This window comes from Balaenoptera physalus (genome assembly GCF_965194825.1).
Source record: "Balaenoptera physalus genome assembly, chromosome: 4".
In the NCBI taxonomy this organism is placed as follows: Eukaryota; Metazoa; Chordata; class Mammalia; order Artiodactyla; family Balaenopteridae; genus Balaenoptera; species Balaenoptera physalus.
The window spans coordinates 10735397-10758739 of record NC_138891.1 but is presented as its reverse complement, the minus strand read 5'-3'; the positions used below and the strand labels follow the sequence as shown (position 1 = coordinate 10758739).

The following is a 23343-nucleotide window of genomic DNA, read 5'->3' as shown; positions in this document are numbered from 1 at the left end:
TCAATCCTAAATTTTTTTGCTCATTGTAAAGTTAACACACGCTCATTTTATAAAACGCAGAAAATTAAGAAACGAAGATTTTCTACAATTTCTCTTATTTCCCTAAAATAAACCATGTATGCAAAATCTGGAGGAATATTTATGGCTAAATACCTAAGTAATAAACCAAACTTACTGTTAAATATTTTGTTTTCTTCATTTGTTAGACAAATTAAGTATCCTCATCCCAATTAAGCATGTAATTCAAATCAGAGTGATTTTCAAACTATTTAAACTTCTCCTACTCTTCCCCTACCACCCATGAACTCCTACCACTTTTTCTGGTGCAAGTTCAGACTGAGTCAAATCCATGTGTCCCACGGCTGGTCAGAGCCCTGGGAGAGGACCACTCGGCCCAGGGCAGAGGATGTGGCATTGTCACCAGAGGCCCTCCTAACTCTACTCTCCCCCCATCACGGTATACAATAGTGTCTGACTGACAAAAAAAGATATTAAGCATAGCTTAAAAAAATACAACTAATCCTTACAGGAAGATTACAATGTGTCAGGTATCGTTCTAAGCAATTCAGATATTCTGTACCTCATATGGCCATGAGTTAAGGTCAGACTATTATTCCCACTTGACAGATGAAACGTGCAGAGAGGTTAAGTAACCTGCCCAAGGTCTCACAGCAAGTGGCAGAGCCAGAATCAAACCCAGTTCTGTCTTACACGCATACATAAAACAGGTTTAACAAGGCTGCTGAATGCAAAGTTGTATACAAAAGTCAAATATATTTCTCTATTTCACAACAAAGGAAATTTAAAGATAGATTTATTTTGGCAATGAAAATATCAAATACTTAGGAATAAACCTAAGGATTATAAAAGTTCCAAGCAAAAGACTGTATGATTCCATTTACATAAAGTTCAAAACAGACAAAAATAAACAATGCTATTAGAAGTCAAAATATGATCCCATTTTTGTGAACATCTATCTCCATAAACGTGTATCTTGGTGAAATATATCTATGCATTCATAAACACATGTATATATAACCATATGAACACAGAAAAGCCTATGGACAGACATTTACCAGGTCCATAACTCTGATTACACTGTGAGGGATGTGAAATGATCTACATAAACATATAGAAATACTTCTGTTAATGGTAGTTATCACAGAAGAAAAGGCATGAGGAGGATTTCTTCCTTATATGTAATCACAATAAATAACCCCAGCCTTCCCCTTCTCTTATACACACCACACAGGCGTGGGGTAGGTCCTCACCATCATGCTCATAGCCAGTCCTATTTTTCTTCAAATGGCAAAGAGAACTTTATTTGTTAATATTTAATACATTTAGTATGTTTCTCCCGTGAAAATAACTGTATATTTGTTTGCCGAGTCATGACTGTCTATAGTGAATGTAGGCATCAGGATGATGGGGGCGACTAGCAGGATGAGGAGAATGAGGAGGAACGATTTCATGTATTTTTCCAACATTTACTGAAAGTAAAGATAGGCACACAAGGCAGAGTAGAATTGTAATTACTTATGTCACTTCTGAACAGCAGAAAACCAGTGGCAGGGTGTCAAAAATCCCAAAGTATATACAACTTTCCCTGGGGATGCTGACAGGACATTATTAAACAATCATTAAAGAAACAAACCAACAAACACACATTACTGAATAACAGTATTTGAAGTCATGGGGAATTTCTTTCTTCTTTTAGAAAATATTTCACTCTGGCTTTGGCAGCAGAAAGAATTATTCCGGATTCTCTTGTTATCCAACCTATTCCTGGGAATTAAATCCTTGGAGTTCAGAAAAATAAACCAACTCTTTAATTCTACTATTTAAGCCTCCAAAACAATCACTTACTGAAAGGATGCCTCTGGTATCCTAAAATGGTTACTGTAGTGAATAGTTTCCAGAAGGTTCCCAGGGAACAAATCACTGAGTCTATAAGTGATGGCATCAGACAAGACCTCTGGGACTTTGATACTTCAAAGGTAAGAAAGAGGCTCCAAAAAACAGTGCTAGATTCTTTTATACACCTGCCCTCAGTTTTCCCCACAATTCTAAGAAGTACGCTTCATTCTAATTTTACAGATAAAGAAGATTTTGCCTAACAATTACTTGCTCAGGCTCAAAGAGGTATAATATGAAGCCCCCATGATTTCAGCTGGGTCTTTTGGATAAAGCTCATGTTCTTTCTGGTACATCAGGTTGCTTGTAGAGATACTGAGAATTAAGTGTTTAAGTAATAAATATCTCTAGACCAGCGGTCCCCAACCTTTTTGGCACCAGGGACCGGTTTTGCAAAAGACAATTTTTCCACGGACGGGGGGCGGGCGGGGTAGGGGGATGGTTCAGGCGGTAATGCGAGCGATGGGCAGCAGCAGATGAAGCTTCGCTCGCTCGCCACTCACCTCCTGCTCTGCGGCCTGGCTCCTAACCGGCTGCGGACCAGTACCAGTTCACAGCCCAGGGTTTAGGGACCCCTGCTCTAGACTATTGCTCAAAACAGTTTATATTAGGTGAGAAAACTAGCAATTTAATTCACTTTAGTACTAAGTATACTTCTAAAGAAAAAGACTGGCTTAAAATAAAACCACAAATCTCAAACAGTATAGGTTGAACATTGTTATTCTTTTGTTCCTGCGTAAGAATTCAGGTTTAATGTAATTGTATAAGGGCAGGAGGACGATGGGGTAATCTCTGTCTGTGTGTACGTGAACTCAGTGGAATTTACTTAGATCATGCTGGGCAGTACCCAATAAACGGTTTATAGGAACACTGGTAAAGGACTTCTGATGGTGATAGTCATTTTGGGTATAATCTATTTTAGGAAAATCTATAAATCAAATCCTGAAATTACAAAATTTATAAATCAGAGGACAATCTACTTACCCAAGTTTACCAAAATATTTTCTGATTTACAAATTCTCTATCAGAGATTTTCTTTAAAGCTCTACTATCCAAAAACATACTTCAAATAATTTGGCTTCTCCCAAAACCTATCTATATCTAACTATTCTGGTATATATGAAATTGTATAAAGTGATATACTCCTCCAAACAGAAAATACGGTCATCCTTCGGTATCTAAGGGGGACAGATGCCAAGAGTACTCGAGGATACCAAAGACCGTAGACTTGGACCCTCAAGTCCCTTATAAAAAATGAACACAGCCCTACAATAAATACAGTCGACCCTCCGAATCTGCAGATGCAAAACCAGTAGATACAAAGGGCTGATAGTATACTTTACTAATGCTTTCAAGATTAGGATTTTAGCCACAAATCCAGCATAACAAAGTGTTACTTACAGAAATGGATTTGAAATTAGTTACAGAATTTATAATGAATTAATATTTGTGAGTAATACCATCAAATTATGCTTTTTATTTTGAAGGTAAAAAAGTAAACATTAAAAACCAAGGAAATAGTTCTATGTTAAATGCAACTTCCTTGAAGTATATTTTATAAAATCCTTCCCCAGAAACCATTATTTGTTTTTCCTACCCTTCACTGACCCAGACTCATGGGGAATACCACAGACATTGAAGATTTCTTCTCTGTCTCTAATGAGTTCATTTTCTTCCAAGAAGGCAATATACATTAAGGTACTATAAATGGGTCTGATCATCTTTGGGTGAACATTAATTATGAAAATTTATAAATCTCTCATTCTTTTGTTTTTATTAAGTCATTTTTGGACAACATTTATTCACTACTCCATTATCTATATAATTTACTTATTTAAGCACTATTTAGTACCAACTATGTGCCAGATTCTGCCAGTTCAATTATTCCCTATTTGAATACCAATTTACAGGGATCCCTTGGAAATATGAACTTTCTACCTCTGAAGAATACTGGTATTCCAATCTCTGCTCAATCTTCTGATGGCATTGTCTGTGTACCTCTTGCCTTTCCCTTTCCCTATGATATACTCAAGACTGCTGCCTCTAAGAAGCCAGGTGGAAAAAACATGGAGGTGATAGATATTAAGATGTGTTTTTGGAAGGGAAGACGAAAAGGGACCTTTATCTTTCTTCTACCTGATTAGTTCATAATGCAGGTTGCTGAGCAGAAGTAGGTGGTAATAACGATGACTAGGAATAATTATGAAAACAACTTATTTTCCCTACTAGAGCATCAGGGAAAGATAATCAATAATAAAAAGTACAGAAAAGGAAATATAAATTTGCTATAAAAACTGCCAGATAGAAACAATCCTTCATTCTCACCACATGATACTTACTTGCCATCTGTGTCTGACGTAGCTGCATAGTGCAAGGGTGTGCATCCTCTTTCATCAAGGTCATTCACGCTTGCTCCTGAGCCCACAAGAGCAAACAGGCACTGGTAGTTGCAGTTGGCAGCAGCATAGTGCAGTGGAGATCTTTTTGCCCAAGTTAATTAAAAAAAAAAAAGTCAGGGACAGAAACCAGTAAACAAGAGCACAGTTGATCCACCCAGTTATAAATATTTATAGAAAGCCTGAGATTGATTTCTGCCATATACCTAAGTCTTTCGGAGGGCCAGACAGAAAGCCTGGAGGAGAAACTAAGATGGCAAAGAGCCTCTAAGAATACAAAATAAGATAGGAACACAATTAAATCATTTCACGGTCCCCAGACAGTAACAATTCCAGTCTTTTGAGTGAATTACAGATATCCTTCATATTCTGCTCCAAAACTTGAAAACTTATTTTTTTTCCTCCCTAATGCCATTAGCAATCTGAGAAAACTTTCATTTTAACAAAGCTTCCCCTATACTAATAGAGATGTTTCATAGGTAGCAGCTTCTGTTCCTGTCTCAGTAGAGGAATAAAGAGTAAGAAAAATACAGAAGCATTAAAAAGAATGCTGTTGTATCAACTATATGGTAGAGCTGCACAGTAATATCAGATTCCTCAAGCAAAAAATGCATAGTTTTGAAGACTGTTCATCATTTTGAAGAGTTTACTCTAAACTGTTAATTTCTAGAGATGGAATATTTGTAGCTTATTTCTTCTCAGTTACTGAAATGAAAAAGAATGTTACGAAATTTAGGAGTTTCTGTCTTTAGATTACAAAACTATGATGATCCATGACCTTTCATTAAAAAAAAAAAAACAAAAACAGAAGAAGAAGAAAACAGACAAGTGAAGGTAAATTTAGTCCAGAGTCTTCATGGTATAATTTTTTCTAAAATATTTACCTGGTGAAATGACAGTGAAGCATTATTTTACTTTATTGGATAATAGTATAATATAGTAATAGTATTTTTGAAAATGCAATTAACCCTGAATTACTTTCAAGCTTCTAAACTCAGAATGTGCCCTAATTGTAGTACAGAATGCGTCAAGTGCTACAAAGTAACTAATATATGCTGGATTAAAGTACACTTATAAAAATAAATTAGCTATAAAAATACTGCACGCCAAAGTCAAACAAAGTGATTTTTGATTTTGTGGGTCATTAGTTCCTTCAATTAGCAGGCTTATAAGAACAGTCTGTTCCTCAAAATAATTATGGGGTCAGATAGTCGTTTTTCCTTTTCTTTTCTTATATGCACTTCTGATTCCCTACCACACGTAATTCTACTGTGCACTGGCCCAATCCCATGCACTGACACAGATTCACACACACCCTCTCTTGTCATATACTCTGATAAAATTCTCAAACTCCTGATACACAATTTTGCTCATATTGCCACGTCTATTTCTTTTTTAATTGAGGTAACACTAGTTTATAACATTATAAGTCTCATGTGTACATTATATTTAGATTTCTGTACACACTACAGCATGCTCACCTCTATTTTTCAAATTGCATTCTGTCCTTTCCTATGTGGTTCTAACAGACTCTGGGTCAATTCCTACTCTAAGTAACTTAGCAGATCATGGTGGCTTTAAGTACTGCAATCACAGATGCAAGTAACAATGAGGCCTGGGCTGAACAGTGAGACTGCAGATTGGCTGGGTGACTACAAAGGGATTCTGCATTCACAGGTGCTTTCCTGTGGGTCACGCTCAGGGTGTGTGCAGAGAGTTAGAGAAGAGGAGAAAGAAAAATTACACATAAATTTGTAACCTGTTTCCTCCCTCTTTCTAGTGCTCTGGAACCAAATATAGGCAGCAGAGTCTCTAACAAAAGAATGACTTGAAGGAATGGAGAACTACCACTGAGTTCCAGCTCTTGTGAGTTTTTTGAGGGAGCATAGGTACCATGCGGTTTTATATTTTCATGGCTATAATTATGGGAGGAGGAGGAGGAATGACATCACAAGAGGTATAGAAGTGCTTATAAAGTAAAGCTGTGGCTGGTAGCCTGGGGCTATGGCAGGGGCCCAGCTGGAAGAAGGCTGTGGGTGAGAATGAATATTCAGAAGTTATCTACTTATTGGGGCCTCTCAAAGAATCATGATCACAACGCAAAAGACGCAGAATTATTCAGTTAACTCTCAGAAGCCACAATAGAAGGTCAAGAAAGTCATTAAGTAAATAACATTAAGTAGGCTCTACAGAGGAACTGTACCACACCCTACCTTCCAAATTTATCCTTTTTGTTGAAGTCTGCACCAGTGTTCAGCAGAAGGTTTAGGCACTCCAAATTCCTACCCAGGAAAAATACATTGAGAAGATGTAATTGTAATGAAATTGTAATTATAATGAAATCGGTAGGTTTAAATAAGTATAAAAGCATGTTTTCAAATGAGGGCAGAGTGAATAAAACACTATGATTTACATTTTATGAAACAAAAAAAAAACCTGCCACGATCAACTACCTTTTTCTTAAAAAAAAGTAAAAATTTTGTTAACATACCCTCCAGCTGCAGCTGCATGTAGACAGGTCCTGCCAAAATCATCTGGGGTATCTATATCAAATCCTACAAGAATGAATACATCTTATATAATAGTATAGGTAAGTTACTTTATATTAGAGTATTACATTAAAAAAATGTAAAAAGAAAATCACACACTCCCAATCTTAAACAAAACTATGAATTACAAATAGGTAAAAATTAATTGAAAATAGATTAATAATGTACAGTATTTTTTAAAAAATTACCACTAAAGGATTGGGGGTTTTAGAACAAATGCTAGAGTACTTGCTTAAAAGTCATAGGATACAATGGAATATTATTCAGCAATAAAAAGAAATAAAGTACCGATACATGTTTATAACACTGGATGACCGTTCAGAACATTTCTAAGTGAAAAAAATCAGTCACAAAACCACATCTTGGGTGATTCCATTTCTATGAACTGTCCAGAACAGGTAAATTTACAGAGGTGGAAAGTAGATTAATGACTGCTTAGGGCTGGGGGGAGGGAGGAAATGGGGAACTGACTGAAAATGAAGGGTTTTTTTTTTTTTGGGGGGGGGGAATGAAAATGTTCTAAAACCCATTGTAGTCATGGTTACATACCTCTGTGAATATACTTTAAAAAAACACTGAATTGTAAATTTTAAACAGGTGAATTGTATGATACATGAATTATTTCTTAATAAAACTTTTTTTTTTAAAGCCATAGGTGCTTTGATACTTGCAGATTAATACTGAGAAGAGGTTTTTAGAATTCTCCTTCATAGATAAATGGGTATGTGATTACTTGTGGACACACATACACTTAAAACATTCAAAACACAATTACCTCACTTAAAAGATATCATTAAGAATAACTCAGAAGTGTCTGTCTCACAATATGTTAATTTTCACTGAAACTTTCCCATAATTCTTTCAGCAATCGAGAGTATTAATATACAAAATCTGTTCAACTTTCCTAACACGCTAAGAAATAGAATATCACTAAAAATTAAATCTTACATATTTCGTAATTCTATGCATTTAATAAGGATCATAATTTTGTAGTAATATTTATAGAAAGCTATTGATCCCGTTTTGCTTCAAACTGACTATGTGGTATTTTAAGACAGTAATCAGATACGGCATAAATAATTTCACAAACCTAGAAGATATTGTAAACTGGCCATTGGCTCTTAAAAAGGAAGCATGCAAATGAAGATATTTTACGTCTAGACACAAAGGGACTGCTCTAGAAATATTCCACACCCCATTCCCCAACTAAGAGAGAGAGGAGGAAATCACTGGAAAAATAAAACCTTTCCCAGAGCTGAAGAGAAAATCAAATCTTAAAATTAAAGGGTCCAACATATTCTAAGAGGGGTTAATAAATGATCCACACATGGACTTATCTACATGTGATTCTGGAAAAGCAGGATAAAGAGACTGTATTAAAATGGGAGATGGCGGGGGGCGGTTTGGGGAGGTAAAAGGGGATAATCTGTCTGTGAAGGTTCCACTTACCAGAAGAAAGAAGTTTCCTACAGCAATCGGAAAAACCACTTAAGGCTGCCAAATGGAGGGGGAACATTCCATGTATGCCACGCCTAAAGTGAACAGGACAGTGTCCTCATCACAATGCAATCACTTAAATAAAGTAAAAAGAAACTATTCAATACTTAACTTATCCAGCTACTCTCCTCTTAGAGCAGGCCTTTTCCACCTCAGCACTACTGTCACTGTGGATTTTCTGTGGGGCTGGGGGCTGGGTTATCCTGTGCCTGTAGAGGCCATCAGCGCCCCTGGTCTCTACCCACACTGCATGACAGTAACACTCTCCTCCCCAAATGATGACAACCAAAATGTCTCTAGACATTTGCCTCAGGAGCAAAACCCATTCCCCCTGCCCCGATGTTGAGAATCATTACCACAAGGCAAAATGTTTAAGAATGTTCACTGCAGTAACTTTTGTAATAGTAAAAACTTGGAAGCAACTTGTGTTTGTAAATGAGAATGAATAAATTGTGAAATCTTTACAACAGAATTAAATTTTATAAAATGAATGAACTAGAGTTACATATAGAGACGAGAAAAAAAAGCCCAAATTTGTATCTACATGGCTAAACCAACAACTTCATGTAAAAAAAAAAAAAAGTTTAAAAAAGTGTACAGTAGCATACCATTTACAGAAAGTTTAATAGAAGATTTAAAACATGTTAATAAACATATAAAAAGGTAATAAAAATTTAAAAACATACATAAGAATGATAAACATCAATTTAAAAGTAGGGTGTTTCTTTCTGCAGAGCCTGCAAGAGAATCCATCTTTCAAACAAAATCTTACATGGAAACTTTAATATGTTACTCATAATCTAGAAAGAACTGGGGTAAAAAAATATAAAAATACCCTATGCTGGTTTACCAATGAAATCACATTAAACATTCTATTCTATTACATCGCCAATACAAAGAGGAAAAAGCTCAAGCAATTAGTACTACATTGAGGACAAAATCCACGTTTCCCTGACAAGGCATCAACACCTTGGGAAGTACTTACTTTGCAGTGTCAGCACCACTTGTAATTAGAGTGTTGATTAGCAGCTCATGGCCGTACCTCGCTGCTATGTGCAAAGGGGTGTTGCCATTCTTATCCTCACAGTCGATTACTGCTCCTGCAATAAAGGACATACTATCAGACACTGAACTATGTAACGATCAAGTCAAATCCATTACATGGAAAGTGATATAAAATGCAATTCAAGCACAAACTAATGGGTATAACAATTTAACCACAGATTTCATCCACAGCACATTTACTGGGCCAGGCACTGGGGTTACAGATTTCACACTTAAAGCAATTTTGTGAACTAAGCATAAGATCTTAACAGATTTAAAAATTACAAAAGGGTTCTGGGCGTCCAATAAGTTTGGAAACCACTGTATTTAAACAAAATCAAACACATTTCTTTAGAGTGAGACTTTCCAAAGCTTTAATGTGCACACTCTGTGTCACCAAGAAGACAGCATGCAAGACTTTATGAATTACTTGATCATGAGCTTATTCCTACCCTTTCCCTGCAAAATCAGAACAGCTATTGTCTTGAGGACTACTAATAAACAGTTCCTTGGAACATGGCTTGTGAAAACACTGCTTTAATGTACCCAAGAGTTCTTTTTATTTAAAAGTTTAGCCTGCCTAGTACTAATTCAAATGCAAAAGAATACAAGTTCAGAAAATAAATGAAAATGCTAAAAATAGTTCAAGATAGTCAGAAGGGAAAAGAGAAATGCAACCGAGTTTCTTAATATATAATACAGTTTGCAGTAGAAAGGCAGAGTTTTCTATCTAGCATGTTTTAAAAAAGCCAACACTAACTGCTAGATAAATTATATTTATAATCTAAGGGAAACAATACAAAAATAAATGAAAAACATAATTACAAAAGATACATGTACATGGCATTTAAAATTCTTCATTATCTGATTTTCATGAGCTCTGATATCAAATGTCAAAAATGTGTACACTGCTATGACAATTCCTCAATACCATTCATTATGTGGATGCTTTTACTACACTTAAGAAAAAAAACAAACAGAAATACTTTTTACCACTCTGGATAATGGTTTGTGATCTGGAGAATCTACCGTGGAGGGCAGTCATGTGCAGTGGGGTTTTTCCATCTTTGCTCTGAAATAAACACACACGAGATTTAAAATTCTTGTTATATCTGTAACATGTAATTGTTAGTTTTATTTTGAATATCCTCTTGCAACTTTACTCTGTAGAACTATTACTCAAGCGTTAAGTTTAACTGAAGCCTGTGGCAGCACAACAGCTGTTTGAAATTATGAACTAATTTTTTAGTATATATATCATAAAGCACAAATATACAGAAACCTCAATGCCCACAGTTTTAAAAAGGCCCGGAGTGGTGGGTGTGGTGGAATCTTAGTATCACTCCTATTTCAGGTGGGGGAAGTGAAGCACAAAGGATATTAATGATTCCACCAAGGTCACATCACTGGAAGTGGTACTGCCAGGATGTGCTGCCCACGGTTCAAAAATTTCACACTGCTACAATTCTTTTGTTCTAAGAAATGCTGAATCCCTCCTTGACCAAGGAAAAGTGAATGTTAGAATTAACTTCAGAAACTATAATTCACTTAAAAAACTTTATACATTATTTTGTTTATAATTATTTGTAACAAATAATGTTAGCTATTTTCCCAAATTATTTAAAATAATAAACCAGACTGGCCTTGCATGTGTGTTTGATGTACAAATTCTGAAATTCTAGAGGAATTCCAAATATGAAGAAAAACAATGCCTGAGTTAGGTGGTATCTTTTATTGTGAGTTAGGTAAAGTCTTTTCTTCCCTAAAATTATTTTGTTAATCAAAACATACATGTGACCATAACAAAGGAAAGAAGTATTTGGGGTATTTTGTTTATCTGTCCAAAATTTAAAGTACACGGTGGGGTGGGAAAAGGTGTGACAGCTATCTAGGTTGACAACTGGATATATTGTGAGAAATTGTATATTTCTTGCTTTCAACCTATATACAATTGAGTTTCTGTCCTCTACAGTTAACTGATTATGGAATAAACACTTGAAGAGCGGGAAAAAAAAAAAATCGGTTAAGTGACACAATCAATGAGGCAGGGTTCATGATAAGCAAGGTTATGAAAAACCAGAGCTATACTGCTTTTTAAAAACCATTCATTTTACTTCTATGTAGTATTCTGTAGGACAACCAATTAAAAAACTTATAAACTGAATAATTACAAACGTAAATTCACATTCCAATTCTAGTCATCCACAACCTGATCAAGGACAGAAACATCAAAATAGAGAATGGGATGGGAGGAAAAGATGAAGGAGAAAGGTGCCTTGATAAGGAGAACTTGAGGGTCAGCAAATATAATTTTTTTCTTGCAAGGCAAATGTCAAAGCCTTAACTCCTTAGTCAAACAGTAATTCAATAAGCATAAATTTGACAAATACAGGAAACACAGGTGTCAGGAACGAAGACATATTCTTGAATGAATGCACATTCTTATGCGTTGAAAACTCACTGCTATCAACAATTTTTACATAATGTCAGTTGGACGGTACCTCAGAGGTCATCAACAACTTGGGGAATGTGTTTCAATGGAACTTGGCGGTAAGATAACTGGGCAACTGCACATCAGCAGGATGTCATACGTCCTTAGACAAGATTAAAGCAACTTTTATGAAATCTATTTTTAAACGAGCATCATGGTCTGTTGTCTTCAAATCTACTTAACCACCACATCTTAACTGTTTTGCTAAAACATTCCCTTGTCATGTGTAAAATCTACCACTGAATATTCTAAATCATTAAGGAGGTAACTTCAAATAGGACCCTCTTGTAGAACTGGTTCTCATCTCAACATTTCAAAAGAAAATACAGACTTAAAAATAATCATAGGTACTAGAGTCAGCTACGTAGGCAATGACATGAAGCAAGTGATTAATTATCTTCAAATTATAGTAAATAGTCATGTCTAAATGGCACTGTATAAAATAGAAAGCCTAATTTTTACCCAGCACCATATAAACTAAAAAATGTGTAACAGTTAACGATATAGGTAAGCCTCTTATTCCATGATACTTAATATTTAACAAATATAATTTTAACTACAGCCACTTTATCATAAAGGGGTCTCACAGAGACTAAAGCTACTTGATGAGATCTTTTCGTTTGAAGACTATGAAGATAATTTCAAAATTTTTATTTTGAAAAACTCTTCATTAAAAAATATTACTAGGCTTTTGAGGAAACAAGTAACAAATTTCCCACCCCCACAAGAATTCTGATATTTTTTCTAGGCACTGATTATCCAAACAGCAGGAATTCTTCAAATCAAAATAAGCAGTTTGAACTTATCAGTAAATATTTAGAAGTTATTTAAATTATTAAAAATAAAACTTTAGTTTAGTAGGTGATTTGATTGAGAACTAAAAACTTTAAATGTATATTCTTACAAGAGACATTTTAACCAGAAAGGGGTTCTTTATGATATCTCATGCCCTTTCCTTCCATGGGTTGATATGTATAAATTTTGTCCTTTAGCTGGCAGGGGGCAATTTAGAGCAATGACCTAATTATAGATGGGCTTGCTGCTGCTACAGCTGTCAGAGTGGGTCAGTGGCATCGTTAAAGGATTTTCTAAAGTTAGAGAGGTAAGAAAATGAACTCCCTTCTCTACCAGTCTGAAAGACACTGGCTCATCACACCTACAAAAGGAGCTGAAATTTTATGCAACGAAAGCTCTGAAAACATTTGAAGCTTAAATGTTTTTACTAATCCTAAACGGTTCCATTTTTTTTGTGGTTTTCTTTTCTTTATACCACAAGACATGGTTTGGCAAGTGCTCAAAGAATGAATTAATAAATTAATACAGAAGCAATCAGTGAAAGCATCTTGGAAAATATAAAATGATGATTATACATTATGAAGTAGTTATGTTCAAAACTGTGGTTGCATGTGCATTTCCAAAGAATTATGCAGTAAAGGTACGTATGTTTTGGCTCCAGAATTTTCACATATTTCTAAAATTCAAATGTTCACTCTTGAAAGGGAATGACCAAAAAACCAAAAAGCAACTATTCTTATATGTAAAACACTGTATCAGTCTTCTAATTTTTCTAACACTGTGAAAAATTTCAAAACAGAAAAGTTGAAAGAATATTATAGTGAACAGCCATATACATACCACCTAGAGTCTACCACTAACATTTTACTATGTGAGCATTATCATACATCCATCTCTCTACCCACCCATGCAACTAAGTGATGCTTTTTGCGGGGGGGGGAGTGCCACACTGCGTGGCACGCAAGACTAGGGATCAAACCTGTGCCCCCTGCAGTGGAAGTGTGCAGTCTTAACCACTGGACCGCCAGGAAAGTCCCTAAGTGATGCTTTTTAAAGTCAGCTGCTGATATCACTACCTATTACCTCTCTAAACACTTTGGTATGCGTGTCATTAACTAGGGTTCAGTATTTGTTTGATTTGTAACCTTCTACGGGAACATTTACATGCAATGAGGCATATAAAAAATGTACCACCTGATGAGTTTTGACTAACACTTATTTATATAACACAAAGCTGTCAAAATACAGGACATTACCACCACAGAGAAAGTCCCCCTACACCCCCTTTTCATCAATCCCTCCTCCCAGAGGCAACAATTGTTCTCTCTTTTTCCCCCCACCCCAACTATAGAGTCTGGAACCCCATATAACTGGAATTTTGTCTGTTCTAAAACCTTATATAAATGGAAATATGAATATATTCTTGTGTAAGGCTTTCACTCAGCATAGTATTTTTAAGATTCATCTGTGTGTTATCAGTAATTCACTCCTTTTTAGTAGCTACTGATACTACGGTGAACTCCTAAATACTAGATAGGGATTCTGATACTACTTCATACCTTCATATTGACATCGGCCCCATTGCCTACTAGAAGCTCTAAACACAATGCTCCATGTGTTGATGCAGCAGCAAAGTGCAAAGGAGTAAACCCTTTTTCATTCTTTTGATTTACATTAGCACCACAGTCTATAAGTTCATTCACGACAACATCTTGTCCATTGTAGCAGGCTACATGAAGAGGTGTATTTCCATAGGCATTTGGTTCATTCATCTATTGGAAGAAAAAAATTGTCAATCTTAAAGCAGTCTTCCTAATTATCGTTGTGAGCTATTTTAGCAACACTGTGGTTGAAATCTGATTATTAAAGTGAGAAACAAACAGGGATAAATACACAGATATGGCTTATAATTTCAAACTTCTTTAAAAATAATGAACATAACAACGTTTTGGTGTCAAACGATTTTGTAGCTTCAGGGAATATAACTCATATATACAATATCTACTTCATGACAAAACTGAATGAGTCCAAGAGATATTTTAGGAAAATGAAAACAAATAATATATTTTTAAAAGCATTCTAGGTAAGGGACAATCATAGAATTAATTCTAAGAATCATGAAAAATGAACACAAACTGAAAATTCTGACATATATTGAAAAACACGCATATTTTCTGCTATTTACAGTGACAAAAGATTAAAGTTGGTGATTAGCAGAAAGATTTTTAAAAAAATGACTGACATCCTTTTCTATTTAATTCATTTTTGCAACAAACTTGGGCTTTAGATATTTTCCAGCCTACATACTGACATTTTACCAAAATGAATATGCTCAAAAAATATAGTCAACACTGAGAAATAATTCATGTAAATGAAGTTTCTTTATCTTTCTATTTCTTAAAAAATATATTGGATGAAATATTTTAAAGTTTACATAACTTTTCTGTGGTAAAGAATTTTACTTTCGCTCCTGTCTTCTGGGAGGTAATCTATGGCACACCTGACAGCTGTGTCCTTGTCCAGGGTGGGAGCTGGCTACCCTGGACCTGAGAGTAGGATCAGGCACAGCGGGTCTTTAGCGCAGGGCCAACCACAGCACATAAACCAACCATGTGATGGAGGGGAGGGGCTTTGGGTCCGTTGGTATCAGTGGACTTGGAGACTGAAATCAACCATATGAGCAATTTTGATCAATCAATCATGCCTATGTAGTGGAGGCCCAATAAAACTCTGAAAACAAAGCTCAGGAGGGCTTCTCTGGTTAGCAATACTATGTGCATATGTCACGTTCTGATGCTGGGAGAGTAAGGAGTCCGAACTCTGTAAGGAGAGGCCAATGGAAGCTTTGTGTTTAGAACACTCTTAGACTCTGCCTTGTGTGTCTCTTCCTCTGGCTGATGTTAATTTGTATCTTTTCTGCCTAATAAACCATAACTGTGAGTATAATAACTTTCAGTGAGTTTCTGGAGTCCTTCTAGTGAATCATCAAAACTGAAGTCAGTCCTGTGTGGAGACTGTGCCCTCTAACCTTGTGGTTGGCCCCAACTTATCACAACTCTATTTAACATTTTCTTTTCTCAGATCTCCGGTAACAGAAATTAGAGGAAGTGAAAATGCAACACTTAACTTTAGTCAAGTTATCTAGATTTCATCACCAAAAGGTGGCGGACACAGAAAAGATTCTCCCTCGGAGCTTCTTCCAAAACTTTGAGAGATTAAATTTATTGTTTTAAGTCACTCACTTCAGCTCTAGGAAACTAAGTCATGCAACTGGAGGCCACATGTCACTAAACGGCTCTAAGTCTGACCACTTTTTCTGAAGAACATTCTCACCAGAGTTTATAATTTTGCTGTCAATAACATAAGCTTTAAAAATTGCACCAGAATGGACTTGAAACAGTGATCAGAAACAAGGCTATCTCATTTATCTAGATCAAGGGTCTCTTAAGGCATTATGTCACTCTGTTGAAACAGAGCTATAGGAAGTGCTGAGTTGAAATAAAACTTTCATCTGTTTGTACTCTACAAGCTTCTACCTAACAATGTGTTTGAATTTTTGATCCCTACATTTTCAATAACTAAGTGCTTCACAAAGTCCTTAAATTAAATTAATAGGCTATCCAGCTCCACAGTTCTGTCACGTATTCTTTGTCCAACCAGATTACCACCTATCTTTCTGTCTTTGCAGCTGATCTAAACTACCTCCCTCTCTCCTTCTACTTGGCTGCTTTTCATCTGTGTTTTAAAGACCAGATGAGTTTGTCAGAACTGTGCCTAAAGGATGGACTGTGGGAGCTCCAGGTATTCTTAGCTATCCCAATTCTGTAATCAAATATATTCAGATGAAGGAGCAACCCCTCTGAACCAAACAGATCATACAGTAAGGAACACTTGCAGCTAATGGGCCAGAAGCCTCTAGTTTTCCTGCCTACCTCTGGCCAATATCCTGTAACGTGAACAGCTACAGTCATTTAAAGGAAATATTAGACAAACTGGGCAAATAATACTAACAATAACCCAGTCACTTAGGAAAATGATCCAAATATGTCTGATCTGCTGGTTTCCATAGCTGAAATGAAGCTACAGGGCCTAGAATGTGATGGAAAAGAAAAACTTCTGTCAATCAACCATTCACCTTTGGAATATATTTTACCTCTTAATACATTTGACTAACTTCGTAACTTGGTCAGACATCAGTGCACTGTATATTATGTAAAGGACTATAAACATAAAACTATTAAAAGACAAAAATGTTATTGTAAGAAATCATCTTTTAAATTTGAAATAACTTCTGCCAACAACAAAATCACAAACACACAAAATGCTCCATTCTTCTGTACTGCTTAGTCTGTACACCTACATCAACCCCAAGATCAAGAAGGTACTTGACTACACTGATCATCCCGCTAGAGGCTGCTGCGTGGAGAGGTGTATAAGACTTCTTGTCCTTGCATGTCACTTCAGCTCCGTGTGCCACAAGTAATTTCACTACTTCAATGTGACCTGAAAATGTGTTTATGAAGAAAAAACAAGATGAGTGTATGGAAAATATGAAATACAATCCTGAATATCTTTAAAGACAGGTAAAAATACAATACAAATTAACTAGATAATGCATGACAAGTCACCAATTAATCACATTATAACCAGAGAGAGGATAGAAGAAAAAAATAGGAATTCAGGATAATTTTGATAAATGCTGATAGAGGTAACTAATAATTGAAAGTAATACATTTATTTATTTAATCCAATGATAACCCTGCAATCTTCCTTTTACCTAGATCTTGTTGCTTCCAAGGTTGTTTTAATACATTCTCCAGCTCTTAAGTTAGCTTTTCATGTCTAATGTAAGACATTAGTTTATGTTGTGGAATCTTCTTCTACGTGGAAATCTAGGAGTGACTTGGGCTTATTTCTTAAAAATGTCAGGTCTTTAGAACACGCAGCTAAAAACTTCTTTTTCCTTATTATTTCCACCAGATGCCTTAACAACCTTGTATCAATCAGGATAGGCTAGGTCAGCAGTCCCCAACCTTTTTGGCAACAGGGACCGGTTTCATGGGAGACAGTTTTTCCACGCGGCGGGGGTGGGGCGGGAATGGTTCAGGCGGTAATGTGAGTGATGGGGGTGATAGTTCAGCGCTATGGGGGGGATGCGGAGCAGCAGATGGAACTTGGCTGGCTCGCCTGCCGCTCATCTTCCGCTGTGCCGCCTGGTTCTGGGGGATGGGGACCCCTGGGCTAGGTTATACGTGCTGCGGTTAACAACCAACTCCCAAATCTCAGTGGCTTAAACAATTAGTGTTTTATTTCTCATTAGCATTATGATAGCTTGGCCAGAGGGCTCTGCTCAGTCACGCAAGGATCCAGATTCATGGAGCTGACACACCATTTGAAGGCAGCTTGGTCACTGTGCCAGAAAGGGGAACAGACTACAGTCTCACACCAGCAATTAAATGCTCTGGTCCACAGGGGATGCTACTTTCATTAGTCAGAACTAGTCTCAGGCCCCACCCAACCACATAAGGAGGCCAGGAAGGGGGACATGTAACTGGAAGGTGGGAGAACCACTGTTCTTTCTTATCTCCTCACTTCTTGTCACATTAGATTATACAGTGCTTTCTCCTCCTCCCAAAAGCCTTTCCACCTCTGTGCCTTTGTTCATGGGACTGATTCCTACGTTGTACGGAATGTTCTGCTTGGTCGTTTCTTTCTAATCGTTGTTACTAATCCTCAAAGAAGGTCATGTCAGTTCCTATCTTCCCTAGAAGTCTAAGGCTTCTAGTTGCCTAGCATTACGTGGTCAAAAGCACAATGTACCTGTAAATACTATCTAATAAGCATACATAATAATACTTTGTGATGTATCTTAAACTTGAATCATTATTTAACAAACTCTTTAATTACTTTTATGTATTAAGTTCCCAAATATATATATCTTTAAAGACAAATATCATAGGCTCTTATGTTCTACTTCTTGGTGTATTTCAAACAAAATAGGTACCTAATAAATATGTTACATTAAACGAGTTGCTAATGATGCCATTTTTAATACCCCTCATAGGGAAGGAGTATATAAAGTAAATAACTATAAAAATGAGACTTTCAAACATAGTACCTTGCCCCCTTGAAAAAAGGAGTCTATAAGATGCATAAAGAATCAAGTAGATATAGTTGTTCATATATATAAATTATCAATTAAAGAGGATACATTCAGCTATTTTTTTCCCCATTTCAGTATGAAAAATATCTACTATACCTTTAGGAAAAAATCAAAAGAATATCTGTCAAATCATTAGGTGCCAAATTAAATGTGACTATCATATAAGAGCACTAACTGGTACAAAAGATCTCTCATTACACATTACTCTCTGATCTATGGCTCTAGAAAGACAACTAATTGGGTTTACTGTAATGTATTAAAAACCAGGACTTATAATGCCCAGGAGGCTCACACATAAATATAGCTTTTTTAAACCGGGCAAATGCATATTATTCACTAAATATGCCAAAAAGAAACAAATTCTCCTGATTTTTAAGACTAGAAGGCCCATTATACAAACAGAATGGAAAAACTATCCAAAACCAACACATCATTCTAAGTAAATGATTTAGATCATATTAATTATGTAGATTCCAGGAAGTGTGAACTTTTCCTGAGACCCATAAAGCCCTGTTTTTAAAAGGTGCCATGAAAAAAAAAAAAAAAAGGTGCCATGCATAGGGAAATTTACAATCTTAAAACTGACAAATACTTGTTTAAGCACATTTCTGAAATATGTATAAATTCCTTTAATGGACCACTGAAAACATGAAGAAGGGGCCTTTCCATAGTCAGTTTGGGGTGACCTATTTAAAAGAAAACAGGGAAGAAAGTTCTAGAGTGAAATAAATGATTTTGTTCTAGCCAGAATACGTATGTGTTTTCCTTATCAATTTATAGAACGATGCTACCAAGGAGACTAGATTTCATTCAATTCATCTGGGTGTATTTTTAGAAGACAGCATCCAGCAGACATGCGTGGCATACATAATTCTGTAGTCAATAACTCCTTTAAAAAAATTATATCCATGCAATGTGAATTTGATAAATGTAATCATTATCCGTCAGGAATTTGGAAAATTCCCTACATTTTTCTTTTGTTCATGAATGTATTAATAAAAGTAAAATGAGCTATGCTCAAGTTTTTATGGAAAGGAAAGTAAGAAGAAAAAACACCATTTCACATCAACTCAAATTATGCTTTGCTTTAAGAAGAAATAATGTAATGAGTTGCTTGTCAAGGTAATTAATATTTATTTAGTACCCTCTATGTCAAAGTCATCACAGTAAGGTACTTTGAGGCAAAAAGTGACTGGGTATTGCTAAAAGCACTGAAGGCAACAGAAAAGATGAATGAGTAAATGGATTTTTTTTTTTAAGCAGATCTTTATTGGAGTTATAATTGCTTCACAATACTGTGTTAGTTTCTGTTGCACAGCAAAGCGAATCAGCCATATACATACACATGTCCCCATATCCCCTCCCTCTCGAGCCTCCCTCCTATCCTCCCTATCCCACCCCTCTAGGTCATCGCAAAGCACCGAGCCGATCTCCCTGTGCTATGCTGCTGCTTCCCACCAGCCAGCTATTTTACATTCGGTAGTGTATATATGTCGATGCTACTCTCACCTAGCCCCAGCTTTGCCCTCCCACCCCATGTCCTCAAGTCCATTTTCTATGTCTACCTCTTTATTCCTGCCCTGTAACTAGGTTCATCAGTACCAGTAAACGGACTCTTCATGAAGGTTCATGGTAGGAGCAAACACAGGGTAGGGAGGGAAAAATGATCAGTTCATTTGGGGACAGAGGTGGGGCTGGGGAACATAAACAGAGGATTCAATCATAGCATAAGGATAAGAGGTAGAACCTAACAGAAAAGTAAGGGTAGCCTCAACCAGGGGACAGAAGGTCAGGGCAAATACAGCAGCCTGTGAGAAATAAATTACAAGAAGACATGTAATGCAATAATGTAATGTCTCTTAGGCTAATATTGGCAGATTCTCTAGAGGTGTCAATGACCTGGACTTAAGGCCTGTCTAATAGACCAGGCAATAACTCCCTACTTTCATATATTTAGCTCCTTTTTAATCCTGAACACCTAAAACAACTGAATGGTTTTAGAAACTGTGTGTCAATACTCCTCTTTTTCCAAGCTTAAAGGAAGGAAGAGACAGGGAAAGGAAAATTATGAATCTCTGAATGTTTATACTCAAAAATTAAATGGACTATGAGATCCAAGAAATACAGAATATCTTTTACAATCCACAATCAGCCTGAAAAATGACATTTAGTAGATCAAGGAAAACAAAGCCATCCAAGGGCCTCTGAGATACACACACCCAGCTACTCTGGGAGCTCAATTAGAGGCAACCCACAAAATTCCTTGGCCTTCAATTTTATGAAAACAGCTGTTTAGCCAAGTTTAATTCTTTGGAGATAAAAGGCCTGACACCCTCTGCTTAATGTGTGAACCTTTTAATATAAAGTATATAGTTTAAAACCACAGACTATCTGTTCCTGAACTGTCAAGAATAAGCTACTCCAGAATATTCAGAAAAATCCCCAAGACTTAATATACAGAAAACCTACAGGCTGTGAGGAGGGCACTTTAGGACACCACAGGAGACTTGCTTCTGGATGTTTTACCTTCAATTAATAGAAGAAAAGTGCCCATGTCATAACTAGAGGCACAAACCTTTGGTGTGAGAGAAACACCAAGAGCCCAAGAGTTATTTCCATGATGGGCAAAGGATTTTCCTGGGCCTTGGGGTTACTGTCAACTGCTTTGAGTTCATTTGGTTTCTTACATTTTTGTATTTTATACAATTTTATATAGTTTTTAAAATTAATAACCTTCTATCAACCTTCGAATTGTAAGTGAGAGCTAAGAAAAGACAAGAGCAAAGGCAGAGAGTAGTGAGGATAAGCTATGCCTGTGAGAAGAGGGGCTAGACTGTCTTTGTAGTCAGTATGAGAGGCACATGGGAATGAGACCAGCACTACATGGCAGGTCCGTCAGTCCATGTAATTCTTCCTAAGTCAGAGGAGCAAGAACAGCAGAAGCAGAATGGACTGCTGGGAGGAAAAGAAAAAGCCCTGAGCTCCATGGCTGCAAAGAAAGGAGTTCTTCAGCTCTATTGTAAGACGCCCCACCCACGGCTTCCTTCCAGAGGCACAGCCTAGCCCTACGGGACTTGCAAGCTTTGCGGCAGGTTGAGATCCACTTCGACCTGCGTGGTCTTAGCGTCCGCAGGCCAGCATCTCTGCTCTGTTCTTTCTGTGCATTTTAAAGTATCCTGAGGAAGGCTGACCGTTCTCCTCCCTGGCTGTCCCAGTTACCTCAAAAACCCATTAATGCTTTCGTTAGTGCTCTGCTTGTGGAGTTGCGTAGGTTTTAAGCAGTCTGCCCCAGGACCATTTTCCCATGAGCTCTGTTAGTTTCAGACTGCAACTGTGCAGATCCTAAGACTTTTCAAGAATCTTTTTTTTTCTTTGTTTGGTCGCACTGCGCAGCTTGTGGGATCTTGGTTCCCCGACCAGGGATGGAACCGACACCCTCGGCAGTGAAAGCGTGAAGTCCTAACCACTGGACTGCCAGGGAATTCCCTTAAGATGTTAAAAGCAGAAAAGCTGATATCTAAACCTCAGTTTCTTACTGTGAAATTACTGTGGTAGAAATCAAACGTGATATGCCTATTTAACCCAGTGCTTGGCACAAGATAACAGGCTTCTTAATACATCTTCACAACTTCTACCTTAATATTCCCATACAAACAAGGATGGGTTCAGGATGGGTATGAGAATGGGCTTTTAGTAAACACCAATCTAAACTCTGTATCCCAAGCTTGTGTCTAGGACATCTCTCCCTTTAAAAGTAAACAGAATTAATTTTAAACAGCTTTCAGGAGAACTGGACCTAATGTACTCCTGTCCTGGCAAACCTCTCCCGACTGCCAGGCTGGTTACACTTGGGCAGCAAACTCAGATATGGTGCAACTTCTCACTATCCTAAAAGACATGTTATACCAGATGCAAGAATGAAATGTCCAACTTTTCCTTAATACTTAATGTCAAAAAATAAATTTAAAAAACACATACCCATATACGCTGCCCAGTGGATAGCACGTCTATCTTTCTTGTCAAAAGCATTAATATTGGCACCTCTAGACAAGAGTAGTTTGACCATCTGGAATAAAAATAAACACAGTTTCATCAACATTCAGAAGCAGAACTGTTCATGAATATCCATCGTGAAGACTACTCATCTCAAGCTCTCTGGCACCGAATTTCTGCATTTGTAGAAAGGAAAGACGAGACTATATACTGAAGATGCTTTAACATAATTTAATAAACAACAGGACAATATACGAAAAAAGGTTTCACTATGGTGGTTACTGAAGTCAGGCATCAGTATCTTTTTAAAGATGCCACTTTGTGTCCTGGTATTTTATGAACAACTAAGCACAAATCTGGAAAGTCTAAAGGGAGAGCATTTAACAACAGGTTTTACTCCTTTTTGTAGCCCAAAGTGTTATTAAAATTCAAAGTGCATTCTGATCCCAGAAATGTCTTAAGTTTAATTCAAACACAGATGCAGTGTCCGTAATATGATTA

General features: G+C 36.7%; 1 protein-coding gene and 1 long non-coding RNA gene across 8 annotated transcripts in view; one reads left to right on the top strand and one right to left on the bottom strand.

Annotated features, from left to right (window-relative positions):
• Nucleotides 1-23343, bottom strand: part of ANKRD28 (ankyrin repeat domain 28) — a 176270-nt gene that overhangs the window by 26599 nt on the left and 126328 nt on the right. For 5 of the 7 annotated variants that reach the window (XM_082459231.1, XM_082459232.1, XM_082459233.1 and 2 more), the window contains 9 exons: nt 22828-22915; nt 17047-17189; nt 14246-14458; nt 10394-10472; nt 9342-9456; nt 8309-8391; nt 6802-6865; nt 6524-6592; nt 4254-4394 (listed from right to left, as the gene is read on the bottom strand). In XM_082459231.1, the coding sequence (XP_082315357.1) occupies nt 4254-4394; nt 6524-6592; nt 6802-6865; nt 8309-8391; nt 9342-9456; nt 10394-10472; nt 14246-14458; nt 17047-17189; nt 22828-22915 (995 nt within the window). The remainder of the gene's footprint in view (nt 1-4253; nt 4395-6523; nt 6593-6801; nt 6866-8308; nt 8392-9341; nt 9457-10393; nt 10473-14245; nt 14459-17046; nt 17190-22827; nt 22916-23343) is intronic. The other 2 variants (XM_082459229.1, XM_082459230.1) reach the window with 2 other exon arrangements.
• LOC309659527 overlaps nt 1-23343 on the top strand; it is a 381336-nt gene that overhangs the window by 233297 nt on the left and 124696 nt on the right. The window lies entirely within an intron of this gene.